This window comes from Diceros bicornis, chromosome 25 (assembly GCF_020826845.1).
Source record: "Diceros bicornis minor isolate mBicDic1 chromosome 25, mDicBic1.mat.cur, whole genome shotgun sequence".
NCBI classification, from domain to species: domain Eukaryota; kingdom Metazoa; phylum Chordata; class Mammalia; order Perissodactyla; family Rhinocerotidae; genus Diceros; species Diceros bicornis.
The window spans coordinates 26,194,950-26,209,332 of NC_080764.1; the positions used below are offsets into that span (position 1 = coordinate 26,194,950).

At 39.2% G+C, this 14,383-nt stretch overlaps 1 protein-coding gene across 2 annotated transcripts in view; it reads right to left on the reverse strand.

Moving 5' to 3' along the window:
• Positions 1-1,518: 1,518 nt before the first annotated feature.
• The window catches only part of ELK3 (ETS transcription factor ELK3), a 66,896-nt gene continuing 54,031 nt past the window's right edge, over positions 1,519-14,383 (reverse strand). For both annotated transcript variants that reach the window (XM_058568612.1, XM_058568610.1), the window contains 2 exons: positions 10,629-10,751; positions 1,519-4,524 (listed from right to left, as the gene is read on the reverse strand). In XM_058568612.1, the coding sequence (XP_058424595.1) occupies positions 4,426-4,524; positions 10,629-10,751 (222 nt within the window). In that variant the 3' untranslated portion in view covers positions 1,519-4,425. The remainder of the gene's footprint in view (positions 4,525-10,628; positions 10,752-14,383) is intronic.

Consider the following 14,383-nt stretch of genomic DNA (forward strand, 5'->3'; position numbering starts at 1 on the left):
AGTGCGCGCCCGGGATCCAAACCCGGGCCGCCAGCAGCGGAGCGCGCGCACCTAACCGCCAAGCCATGGGGCCGGCCCTAAGTTTTTAATTTTAATGAAATCCAGTGTATCTGTTTTTTTCTTTTGTTGCCTCTGCTCTTGGTGGCATATATAAGAAACTATTGCCAGATCCAGGTCATGCATATTTTCCCATTTTCCTTGAAGAGTTTTATAGTTTTAACACTTACATTAAAGTCCCTAGTCCATTTTGAGTTAATTTTTATATATGTGTGGGTTACTTTCATTCTCTTGCATGTGAATATCTAGTTTTCCTAGCACTATTTGTTGAAAAGATTGTCCTTTTCTCATGGAATGGTCTTGGCACCCTTGTTGAAAATCAATTGAGCATATAGATGTGAGGGTTTATTTGGGGGCTCTCAATTCTGTTCTGTTGGTCTACATCTCTGTCCCTCTGCCACTACCACAATGTTTTGCTTACTCGTAGCTTTGTAAGTTTTGAAATCAAGAAGAGTAAGTCCTCCAACTTTGTTTTTGTTTTTCAATATTCTTTTGGCTATTCAGGGTCCCTTGAAATTCTATATAAATTTTAGAATTTTTCTGTTTCTGGGGGAAAAAATGCCATTTGGATTGTGATAGGAATTCCCTTGAATCTGTAGATCATTTTGGGTAGTGTTGTGATCTTAACAATATTACATTTTCCAATCCATGAATGCAAGATGTCTTTAATTTCTTTCAGCAGTGTTTTGTAGTTTTCAGTGTACAATTCATGTGCCTCCTTGACTAAATTTATTCCTAAGTATTTTATTATTTTTGATGTTATTGTAGATGGAATTGTTTTCTTAATTTCTTTTTCCAGCTTTTCATTGTTAGTGTGCAGAAATACAAATGATTTTTGCATGTTGATTTTGTATTGTACGATTTTGCTGAATTTGTTTATTAGCTCTAACAGTTTTTTTGTGAATTCTTTAGGGTTTTCTACATATAAGACCATGTCATCTGTGAATAGAAATAGTTTTATGTCTTCCTTTCTAATTTGGATGCCTTTTATTTCTTTTTCTTGCCCAATTGCTCTGGCTAGGATTTTCAGTACTTTATTGAATAGAAGTGGCGACAGAGGGTTATCTTTGTTTTGTACGTATGTTAGGGGAAAAGCTTTCAGTCTTTCACCATTGAGTATGATATTAGTTGTAGATAAAAGAATAAATGGTGTAATTTGTTTTTTCCTTTCCTTGTCACCTCCCCCTTATCTCAGTATAGAACACAATTGATAGAATTTAAGATTTAAAAGATCAGGGGACCACTTTTCAAACCCATTCCCTTCCCCCCCCAATTCAACCTCAATAATTATATTTGTTTCCTTAAATATCTGTTTAAAGCAGACTGTATGTATAGCATGTTTTGATATGCCATATTTAAGGCTAGATGACAAAACTCATTTTCCAACTTGTACCCATATGGAAAAGTGAAATTTGGATCATCCCAAGTAAATGGAAGTAAACCAGCCCACTTGCCTCCTCACACCTTTTATCACAAAGTATTTATTGAACAAAAATAATATAACAGTAAAAAAATGTTACATATGTAAAAGTGAATGAAGATAGGCAGTCATAGAAAAGATGTACACAAAGAAACCAACATTTAGGTTATAGTTCTATAAAACTTTAGCCATAGCAGTGTAACACTGATCAAGCAGACGTATAAAAAGGGAAAAAAAGTGATTTAATATGTTCTTTGAAACCTATTTTCTGACTAAAATAGTTGTTAAAAAAAAAAAACCAAACACACACACACAGAGTGAGGCAGAGTCACAAGGGTTTTATACTTCAATACCTCCAGTTCTCTATTTGTGTTCTAGTTTTTTGATCCCTCAGAAATTTTATTATTTTTACACTTGTAATAAATGGAGCCTAGAGTATATGTTAATTATAGTATTTGGAGGAGAGGAATACAAGAATCAGGTTTATAGTCATTTGAATATTTCCAATCAGCATTTAAAAATATTTTTGGTTGAGATTTTTGCACATTAACTTCCTTTAGTTAGATTATCTGTAAGAATCTTGCGTTTGGGGTGTATTCTTCTCTTATCTGACAAAACAAATTTTTTTAATGCTGTATCTTTATCTCTTTTTTTCTACCTAACATATAGTTTTGGACCAGTAGTACTTATAGCTAGGCATGGGGAAATAGAACTGGACTGAGCACCAATCATTGTTCTACCGTTAATGAGCTGTGTGGCCTTAGGCAACTTCCAGCTTCTCCTGTGCCATTGTCCTTATTTGGAAATGGTGGTGGGAGCATTCTCAAAGGCCACTTCCAGCTCTAACATTTTATGTTTGGTAAATATCAGTTCCCTGGACCAGCTCTTTTATTTTAGCACACAATTATCCTTAGCCTATGAGGGAGTGACAGTAGTGTCTGTCTGTGGATTTTGGAATCAGTCCCATTACTTTATATTCAAAGATGCATATTAGAGAGTTTGGATTTTTTCTCCTGATGAGGGCATATATGCCACACATACAGATGCTCAATTCCAATTGAAAATCTCAAAATTTATGAATATAACAAAATTTTGGATTTTTTGAAAATTCAAGAAATGTTTTTTATAAGCTTTTTTTTTGTGTGTGTGTGAGGAAGATCAGCTAACATCCATGCCAATCCTTCTCTTTTTGCTGAGGAAGACCAGCCCTGAGCTAACATCTATTGCCAATCCTCCTCCTTTTTTTCCCCTGCCTTTTCTCCCCAAAGCCCCAGTAGATAGCTGTATGTTGTAGTTGCACATCCCTCTAGTTGCTGTATGTGGGACACTGCCTCAGCATGGCCAGACAAGTGGTGCGTTGGTGCACGCCCAGGATCTGAACCTGGGCCACCAGTAGCAGAGCACGTGCACTTAACCGCTAAGCCACGGAACCGGCCCCTATAAGCTTTATTTTTTACCCTTTCTCACAATCCCTGCCATTTAACACCTGGTTTGAATCAATTATTTAGCCACATTTCAAATTGGTTTTTATTACTTACAGTAAAGGATGATAATTAACCTGATCTTGACTTGAAAGCACTGGGCACTTTCCAGTTCTCTTATCTTTACATGAGAACTTTCCTTCTTCATGTACAGAACAATGCCTTAGAGTGCCTGCTGATTTTTTGAAGGAGCAGAAAATGTTTCTATTATCACTGCTCTAAACTACACTACACTACACTACACAGAATTTACTGCTGAGTGTTCCAAATTGTTGTATAATCAATCAGTTCCACAATGATGAGGTTCCTGAAGAATTTTATATTTCTTGTATCAGATTTCCTTCATTCTCACCATAAACTTAGTAATACATAAAGCAGTGTATCCTACCTCTCAATTTCCTATACACATGAAGATGCCTGCTGTTACAAAATTGTTTCTTTGTTGTTTGTTTGTGTTCATCAGCAGTCTGGGAGCCTCTTCCAAAGCATAGGATTTTTAAATGTTTGTTACTTATAGTTCCAGGGATTTAAAGAAAGAAACTGTAACTCATAATGAATGATACAGGAAATATATCAGAGGGGTGTGATCCCCTGTGGAAAACTGGGAGAACCAGGGCTAATTTTTTGAAATAAGAATATGCTAACCTAGGAAATATTCCAGGGGCATGGATAGATAGAATGAACTTGATGTAGTTTTTCCCTCTCAGGTTTTTGTTTGGGAGGAGTCTGAAAGATTTTAAACAGCTAGAAGCCTAGCCTTTCAAAGTTCACTTTTAAAAAAAATGCACTTTAGAACATTTTCTTCTATGAATGTTTATTGTCTAAATATGGCTTAGTTTCTTCTTATAAAAACATTACTTGGACATTACATTTACTGAATTTCAGTTCAAAAGAGGTTCTAAGGCAATTCTTATACAATTGAAAGCAAAAAAGAAAAAGTAATATGAATATGCTTTCATATTGCCTACTTGTGAAAAATAATGAAGTTCTACTAGAGAGCTGTTTGATACTAATTTTTGTCTTTCAAACATTTTCCCTTAATACTAAAAATATATAAATCATTTACATAACACTAAATGCAAAGGAAGGCACAGCTGGTTATAGTGTATATAAGCACAGTTCAGCATATGCAGAATTAAAGAGGAAAAAAGCTTCACATCCTTATTAGTTACACTGAAAACCATTAAGAAAAGTTCTTCACTGTCAACAGTGTTCAACACTTAAAAGCTAAGAGGATATAAAAACAAAAACATTAAAATTCACTTAATGCAAAACAGATTTTCATATATACTTGAATATAAAAAAAGTTTTAAAAATGCTAACATAAATCTAGACCCTCCATGTTATGAAAAGTGCAAACCAAATTAACAGGGTTTCACAATGTCCTTCTCATGACACAGGTAAACTAACCCATGGGGACAAATTTGTTTCATCAGTTAATGAGTCTTTATTTGTGGCCAGATGTCATCAGGATTTCTGCGAGTTCGAAGAAAGCAGTACTGGAGAAGCAGCTCTGTCCAGACTGGGGATTGGCACGGGCATGTGGCCATTAAGCAGTGTTGGGAACTGTAGGGGACAAAAGATTTTTAAAATGATTATTGCAAGTCCATTGGAAGAACCTGAGTTCTTTACATTCCTTGACAGATCATAGTGCATCAGTTCTCTCATCACTCCTGTGATAGAGGTCGGTTGCCAGTTATTTTTCAAAATGAGTAAGTGGAAGATGACAGTGAGATCAAGATTACATACAGCAAACAGGATAAGGCCCAGAAAATGTCCCTAATTATTTTATATGCATAGACTACTAGAAAAAAATACATACTTTACATGTTGCTAAAGCGCATTCTAACACTATTTTTAAAAAATTTCAAGCTATTTAGAATGCTGATTTGCTTTAAATATTAAGAAAAAAATTAATTTTGAAAACCACAGACAACTGACTCTTTACATGTGAATCAGTAATTTCTAATACTGTATTTTGAAACTGGCCCTTGGTTTTCCAGAGTACTACAAAGATGCGTCTCAGTAACATAAAAATGAGGAATGTTTTTATCTTAAAAGGTTTAGAAAGCAAGAATATCTTTATTTTACAGTTGAGAAAGTATCCTTTCTAATTAAAATAATAAATAATATCTAACTTAATAGATTACCTATAAGTGATAAAACAAAGGTATTGTTGCTAATAACTAAGATGATAAATAAGATAAAAGTATATGCTTTGGTAACAACCTTCAGGTCTGAAAGGAATACAGCAGCTATCCTCCCAAATGAACAAGAATAATTAAAGGCCTCCTTTAATACATGACTGTTCACAATTAGATTTTCATTGTCTAGGATGATATGTGTCAAAATGATCTCCTGGGCCATCTTCTAGTTTAATTCCTATTTAGTTTAGATAACTTTAATAATAAACTTCACTTCAACACTAAATATCAAACTACAGAGCCTGGCACATGTTAGATGTACAATAAATATTTGTAGAACAAGTAAATATATTTTTGTACTTTTCAAACTATTTCAGTAACATATGTGTCTAGTGCCTTACAGTTTATCAGTGATTGTCATTTCATTTGATATCTAGAGCCTGTAAAGTAAGTTTGGTTATCCCATTTTACAGATGAGAAAACAGAGTTCAATTAAGTTCTGATTGGCTAAGGGTCACAGCTAATAAGCAGTAAGGCCAAAGTTTAAACTCTCTCTGATTGAAAGATACTGCATTGTCTGTACCAAACTGCCCAACTTATTTCTGGCAGGGGTTGATGTGCTTTTTAATAACTGTTCCAATTTCTTTAAAGGTTATTGGCATAGTCAAGGTTTTTTCTTTTCTGACATTTTGGAATTTTAATTTTTTGTAGAATTTTATCCATTTCAACTGGGTTATCAAATCTATTTGCATATAGCTTATACTCTTATTTAAGGTCTATGCTCCTAACCACTACTCCCACTGACTTAGAATGAACACTGGAAGAAGAGCAGGTTTTGAATTTTCATTCCCTTAGGTTATTCGCGTCTTCCGTCATTTTGGTTTTTGTCCATCGTATTGGTGGCTTCAAAAGTATCAGTTTTTGGTTTTGTTAATCTCTGTTTTTTAAAAATATATTATTATTGATCGATTTCTTCCCTTTGCTCTTTATTTGTATACACTCAGTTGTCCTAGTTTTCCTTGGTTAGCCTGGCTTTTCTGGCATGTTTCATAGTTATCTTTATTGGCTCTTCCCACCCCTACACCCAAACCCCGCCCCCCACCCACAGTCCCTTAAGTTGCAACATTCCCCAAACTTTTGTCCTGGGCCTTCCTTTCTCCTATACTGGACTCAACCATCATTTCCTGCCGTCAGTGTCCCTGACGGGTAGATGTCCCTACCAATGCCTCTTCTCCCACAAAACCGACTCTTCTGTGCTCACTCTTAAGTCAGTGAGAGGTGGTTAGGAGCACAACCTTCAACTTGAATCAGGGCTCTTCCACTTATTAATGTGTGATCTTGGGTAAATTGAGCAACATCTCTGGGCCTTAGTTTCCCTATCTTTTCAAATAGAACTATTGGGAGTATTCAACGAGAAGCCACAAAAAGTCTGGCATACAGTAACCCTCAATAAATGTTAATAACTATTGTTAGTAATCTTTGCTTCTTCCTAATTTTTACTACCTACTTACTCCTCAAACCCAACTAAAAGTCTTCCTCTCAATTTTACCACTGGAATGTCTTCTAAATATATTCCTATTTCCACTGTTGTAATCTAAAAGATGATTCTTCCTTCAGTATTTGGAATAGTGTAAATTTCCTCACATCCTCCTGCCCCTTACGCTTTCTGCTTTCTCTTCAGTCCTTCTCCACACTAATATCAGTGATATCTTTCTAAAATAGAGATCTCCAGCTTAAAAAGCCTTCCATGGTTGTTACTTAACAAGAGACTAAGGTCGAAACTCCTGAGCATACTGTTCAAGGCTCACCCCTGCTTCTCCAACCTGATCTCCTGTCACCCAGCCCCTTCCTGAACAGACTCGGTACTTTCATATCCAAATCATGCTTTAACCGTCTGTCTGCTGAATCCTGTCCCTTCTTCCTAGCTCAGTTCAGGTGCCACTTCTTGCTTGGAGCCTCTGTCTAGTCCCCAGCTGGAAAGAGCTACTCCTGTTGGAGTCTTGTAGCAGTTTGTTTACACGTCTATTATTCACATATTATATATCCCCTACAGTCCCTGCCTCAGAGCATTACAAATATTTTCTGGGTTAGACATGTTGAACTAAAAATTACAGAGAACAGTCTCAATTAAAAAACTAATTAGGGGCCGGCCCCGTGGCTTAGCGGTTAAGTGCGCACACTCCGCTACTGGCGGCCCGGGTTCATATTCGGGGCGCACACTGACGCATGCTTCTCTGGCCATGCTGAGGCCGCATCCCACATACAGCAGCTAGAAAGATGTGCAACTATGACATACAACTATCTACTGGGGCTTTGGGGAACCAAAAAAAAAAAAGGAGGAGGATTGGCAATAGATGTTAGCTCAGAGCCGGTCTTCCTCAGCAAAAAGAGGAGGATTAGCTCTGATGTTAGCTCAGGGCTGATCTCCCTCACCAAAAAAAAAAAGCCGTTTTCATTTAAATAATTAATTAATTAATTTAAAAAACTAATTAGCTCTTTCTTGTTTCAAGATATATCTATACCTACTAGGCATATTCCAAATCTGATCAAAATCTGTTTCAAAAGTGTAACAGACATCCTATAGACAAGCTCAAAATGCCAAACTGTCCAGTTGAAACCGATCTCACTTTATAAATCAAGGTTATATATTTAGATTTAGCACAATGTCTTTGGCATCTCTCTTTACTAAAACATGTCTAGATTACAAAGCATACCTGTTCCAGAAAGGATAATATCTTTCTCCTTCCATTAAATTCTTCAGTACCTGCTATAACTTGCTATAATAATTTTATCAGGAGACCTTCTGTGCAAAAACTCCTCAGCTCTGTCAACTGTTAGCCTAAGGATTTTGATCTACTTTTCCAATCATCACAACAAGAAATTTGCCAGCATCACTTAAAACTTACTGTAGGCCAAGTCTATTTTTTTTCTTCCTCCAACACATTTATAGCATATGTGAGAGAGGTTTGTTGTTATTTTTAAAGAAAATTATTTTCATTAGTTTAAAAGGGGGACTATTGATAGTAATCTGAATTTTGAAAGTCTGTCATTTGAAATATCTAGTTTTAAAAATCAGGAAGTATTATTCCTCTTACCGTGTTTTGTTATTTACCATTTTCACAACTGCTAATTGCAACTTTTATCACACTCAGCTGCTCTTAGCACAGGAAGAGTAATAATATTTCAAAAGGTACAAAATTGTTTTTTCTTAGTCCCCTGGACCCCAATCACAACAAGAAGGCCCAAGGCCCTGTCAGCCAGCCAAACTTGGTTGTATTTTTTTTTCAGGGTTGTATTTTGAATGGCTCCAGGAGAAAGGACCTAGGTCTATTTTGTAAAAATTAAAATTCTGAGCAGGTAACCTTTAAATGCAGCCATTTCTTCTGCAGAATACTAAATGTAAATTAGGAACCACTGGTCTGCTGTGATTATCTAAGTATCGTTCCTGAAGCAGCAGCATCACTAGGAACTTGAAAGGATGTTATCATCAGGCCCCACCTGAATCAGAAACTCTGGGGGTGGGGCCCAGAAATCTGTATTTTTAACATACCCTCCAGCTGCTTCTATTACACACTAACTTTGAGAACCACTGGTCTACAGTTGTGACTGAAGAGAAGAGGGTATGTGTATCTCCCAACCCCCAGAGCTCCTGATATCCTGATAACATAGAATCAGTGTGGACATGAACCATTGTTACTGTTGGGAGTAATGGATTGGAAAAGGTTTAGTGTCTAAGGCAAGGGATCCCAAAGAGCTCCCAACCAATAGTTCTCCATGGCTTCCTTGGGAGGTCACCAAGCCCTGCACCAATCAGATGGCAGGATTCCCGTAAGGAGGGAAGTGAGAGCCCTTTCATTTATTCACAAATGCCTACTGAGCCCTACAGAGGCTCCATCAGATTCTAGGATTAGAGTGGTATTGCAGTTCCTCCCCCCGTGGAGGGGGGAGGAAGTACAGCATACTGTACACATGCACCATACAGCTCCTTTCTGCTCTACTCAGGAGCTCTAAGATGAGAATACTGCTGCTTCAATCTGGAGACTTTCAGGACATCAGGTCTCTTAAGCTTCCCACCAAAAGATTACTAATCTAAAACTCCTAATACTACATTCGCTTACTGCTTTTTGCTAACTATTTCTAGTTTTGGTTTCCCTGCCTGAGTTAAAATGGCTAAGATTCAACATGTTGGCTGTGCTTGACCATAGCTCAGTTTCCTGTGATGAGAAGAAGGGCCAGGAAGAGAAACTTGATTACGCCAGGGATATAGTCACATTATAACACCCTACCTCAACCCTACTAGGAAACCAGAGAAGCAAGACAGCAATCAAAACTTTAGCTCCGCCCTTCTTCCACTGAGACCCTAAATCCCAGCATGCACAGCTCCTGGCACAGGTAGTAAATACCAACCTTGACTAGCAAAATGACCACCTGGAAAAAGCATGGAGACCTGATTTAAAACACTTTGTTAGATATCTCTTGACAAGTGCTTAGGCATCTATTCATTTAGTGAGTCAGCAATAAGTACTGAGCATCATTTGTGTACCAAGCAATCGGCTAGACGCTGGGGCACACCACAGTGAACCAGATGCAGTGCCAGTCTCTTGAGGGCTCGCAGTCTAGGAGGGGAGACTGCCAGAGGAACAGGCAATCACGCCACAAGGTGGTAAGTGCTAGATGCAACGGGAGCAGAAGGAGTACAACTAGCTTGGGTGAGCCGCACTGCGGGGCATGGGCTGCAGGGTGGATGAGACAGAAGAGGCTCGAGTTAGACGGGAAGAGGGAGTTTGTACTTTATTCAGCTTTGCTTCATTCCTGTCCCTAGAATCCTCTCTACTCTACACTCACATGTTCAAACAGTAACATCTTAGGCGGTGAGGAACAAGCTCTGGGTCTCAAAGAGGAAATACTTATTGCCACATGATAGCAAGTGATGCTGCTGCGAGATTCTACTGTGTGAATGAATAATGAGTATGCTGACTAGCACAGGGAGTTTTGCAAGATAAGCAGCTAATCCATTAGTTTTTAACCAAATGCCCTGGATGCTCCTTTTTTTATTATGGAACAAGAACTTGATTATGCTTCATAGAGTTATTACAGATAACCTCTGTTACAGTATGGAGAAATTGTTCACTATTTTTATTTTTCAATTTATTTCAAGCCATATCACTATGTTGACTAATAGATTAATATTTTAAAGTCTTATGAGATTTTATAAAATGTAACTTTTTAAGTTTTACCTTTTCCTTAATAAATTTACAGTTTTCATAGTCAATGAAAATATCTAAAACACTTTAAGAACTAACTGTTCCATTTATGGATATCTGACATGAGTGCACCATTTCTGCCTCAATGAAAATGTCTGCCTTTGAAGGCTACCTTCTGCAGCCCCATTAACGTGAACTCCCTTTGAAAACTTAACATTTTAACCAAATGTGGGGCAGAACTTACTGTTACCTTTGCAGGACTTACTGGAGAAACAAATCTCTTAGAAGTTCAGTGTTTAAAAGTTCATTTCCAAATGCTCACCTGGAACAGCGTGTTTGGCCCTTGCAGCCGGGCAGGACTCAGTGGAGCAACGGGACTAAGGCTGCTCCAGAAATGTATGCTGGAGAGCAGTGGACTCGGGGTCAGAAGCAGTCCATTTGGTGTCTGGGAAAGGAAGCACACAGACAGTTTTTGATACAGGTATCGCCTGACTCCAGCTGTGATCAGCAGCATGAACCAAGAAACAAGCCTCACCATCAGGAAAATCTGACAACTCTGTTCTTTCCACAAGGCTGTGCACAGTTTAACTTTCTTCAGTGCTAACTGTATTAGCAATTTTATAAAGGAGAGAGGTATGGACAAGTTACCTTCCCTAAACATTCTAGTGGAAAACACAAGTTCGTAGCAACTTTTGTCTGGATGGTTTCTTCAGTTTGTTCCCCATTGTTTGTTCCCCCATTAAACAAGATTTAGTATACAAGCAAAAACAAGATCCCATGAAGGGGCTTTACCTTTTCTTATCTATATTTTATTTTTCTATAGTAGACATCCATTATTTCAATTACAACACATTTTTTTCAAGGGCCTCCCAAGCTTCACTTTGCCTATCAACGTCTCTTAAGATCTGCTGCTAAAAATACCCTGTAGCAGCTTCTTAAAAAGTTCCCAGCTGGGTTTTCCAGATTTCATTCCGGATGTGGGACTGATGAGAATTCATCTCCCTGGCAATGATTTGGAGGAAAAAAAAAAAATCCTTTCTTGTCAGATTGGGTATAAAGCCAAAACTGGGTTTCCCGGGAGAGTGCCAAGGCCTGCATTTGCTTGCACACACACAGCAGGAGTCCTGGCCTGCTAGCCAGCTAGGGGGCAAAGCAACAACTCACCCTAGCTGGTAAGTGCACGGCTTTTATTCTCAACGGAGGCAAACTCCCTGGCCCAGGGCGGTTTTGCACCTTTGGTGACTGGAAGGAGCCCCTCAGTGGTTTTGTGATGTCAGTAAGGTACTCTGTGTAAGAAAAACCACAGCAAAGGCGCCAGCGTTTCAGATTGCATCATGCTCGATGCTGAAGTGTTATTTTTTCCTAGAATTGACCTTAGCAGCTTTGTTAATTGTCAAGAGCGTTAGGCTTAAACCTAAGTTGAAAGGTCTGCTCTGTTCCGTGGAGAGGAGACAAACATCCAACGGTTCTCAAACTGTGAAGCTGCTGAAAGGTAAACTAATTGATACCAAATTATTTGAGTCTTTGGTTCCACAGCATTTCCTACATATTGAATAACCTGTGAGGTTACTACAATAAACACATGTTGTGGATAAGTTTCCCATTTGTTCTAATCCGAGGCCTGGCACATTTGTGAAATGGCCATCTGGCCTAACAGTTAAGACTTAATGATTCTGCCAGGGTTCCAATCTCAGAATCACTACTTAGTAGTCAGGTACCCTCTCCGTGCCTCAGTTTCCTAATCTGTAAAATGTGGAGAAAAAAATGGCTACATTATAGGATTATCGGGAGGATGAAAAAAGACGATCTATGTAAAGCTCTTAATATGTGCCCAGCACAGAGCAAATGCTCAACAGTGTTACAGACTATTCTCATTAGTCAGTAAGTAAAAGTGGACCTGACATACTTACTACATGTATTTCATCTGTTTGTGGGAGAAACTGTCAACTGTATATAGAAAAGTACTTAACATTCTGAAACCAACCAATCTAGTCTGCCAGCACATGAAGGCTCCTCTCAGTCGTATTGGGCTCAAGGCACTGGCTCAGGTGATCTGAGAACCAGTATGTGCATGTTTCTCTGGAGCCAGGTTCCAAGCACAGAGTGCCACGTTAACATCTAATGACCCCAGTGTTCAGGGCCTCCTCGTCTAGCCATCAAGGAAGGTCTCAAAGCTCTAAAGAGGTAGTGAGTCTTCTAAACGACAAAAGCTAGCTGTCTTTCTCAGCCGTGGCCATAAATACATATCCATTCCTTTTTAATCCTTTGAGTGATATATGAGGTGTAGAATTTATATTTTCATAGCCTAAAATTTGCACCCATGTCTGGATTTGAGATGTTTGCACATTTGTTTCTAAGGGATACAGGATGTACTCGGAATACAGTAGCCTTCTGTTTCTCATCTTGAATATGTTTAAAATGTCTTCTATAATATATGCAAATAAATATTGTGAAATTACTTCATTTGCTCCTTTCCCTCCATCCCTGTTCTTCCTGAAGATCCTGTGGCCAAAAACATAAAACCGTTTGGTTGCTCTTTTGAGGAAATTTCCTATAAAGCCTGCCCTGGGTTATCTCTGGTACAACGTGAGCTTTCAGAGCCTCTCTCCACAAGCTCCTGGCGTCAGGAAGGGTGGGCTGAGCCCGAGGGCTAGGGGCTAAAGAAAGAAGCTACAAGCAGAATTCCTGCTTCCTCTTCCTTCAGCAAATGGGCCCTTCTGAATGGCACAGGGGGAGTTCCTGACCCCATCAGCTGCCAGGGAAGGAGATGCCATAGGGCCCAAGGGCAGTGGGCATTCATTTTTAAAGGGAAAGACACTCCTGCCAGCATCTCATTTTCATCCTCCCTGCTCAGTTCTTTCACTTGAGACTGAGTCTCCTAAAAACGCTGCACATCTGAGCTTAAACCTGGTGAGCTGGCATTGTCCGGACGTGTGCCACCTGAGTGCCCTTGTTCATGGCCCTCCGCCTGGATCATGCCCTCCAATCTCCTCTTTCCTACCCCTGCCTTCCTCTGTCCAGCAAAATGCTGCCACCTCAAAGGAGACTCTCCTGCTCTCCCCTCGACCCACTGGCACTTCTCTTTTCCTGAATCCTTATAACACTTTATAGTCACATTTTTCCTTAAGATTTAACATCTTCTGCCTCATATTATGGTAATTTGCATGTTTTTATTATACCTCTTTCTGTAGCCTTTAAGGTATCTTGTTCATCTGTATTCCTCCTGTAGTACACAGCTCCTGAATACTTGATGAGCTGAAGCGATCTGCAACTCTAGGTGTGCCCCTCACTTACACCTGTTGGACATCTCCACTTGGAATGCCCCCTGTGTTCAAACTTGAGCTCAACATCACCAAATCCAGTGTTTCTTATGACTCCTCCATTTCTGTCAAGAGCACCACCATTTATTTATCCATTCAACAGATACTGACTGCATAGTACGTATCAGGTGCCAGGGATACAATGATAAAACCAGACACGATCCCTGCACCCACAGCCCTGTCTACAACCCAGCATTCCAATCACCGACATGCAAAATGCCTTCCCCTTGCCACAACCTCTGGGTATGGCCTGTGGGGCCATCCTTGAACTGCCTCTCGAATTTATCCCCTCATTTCATTCTCATTTCATTGCATCCAAGCCCCTGTCACCTTACAGATGAGATTCGACAGCAGCCACCTAAACCAGTCCACCCGCCTCTGGTTTCTCTCCCTTCCAATCTGTTCTGAGCACCACCACCAAATCAATCATCCTAACACATTATGTTCATTCAAACTTCTTTCACAGTTTCAGGAAAAAAAAGTACAACCTTAGCCACAGTTCTAGGTTCCCCCTAACCTGGTTTCATCTGCTCCCTAATTTTCCTGTGTGGGCGCTCCTGCTTTGCCCTATGTGTCCTGAGCTTATCTAATACACAGTCATGCGTCACTTAAAGACAGGGACACATTCTGAGAAATGTGGTGTTAGGTGATTTTCTCATGTGTGAACATCATAGAGTGTACTTACACAAACCTAGATGGTATAGCCTACTACACACCTAGGCTACATGGAACTAATCCTATGGGACCACCATTGTAT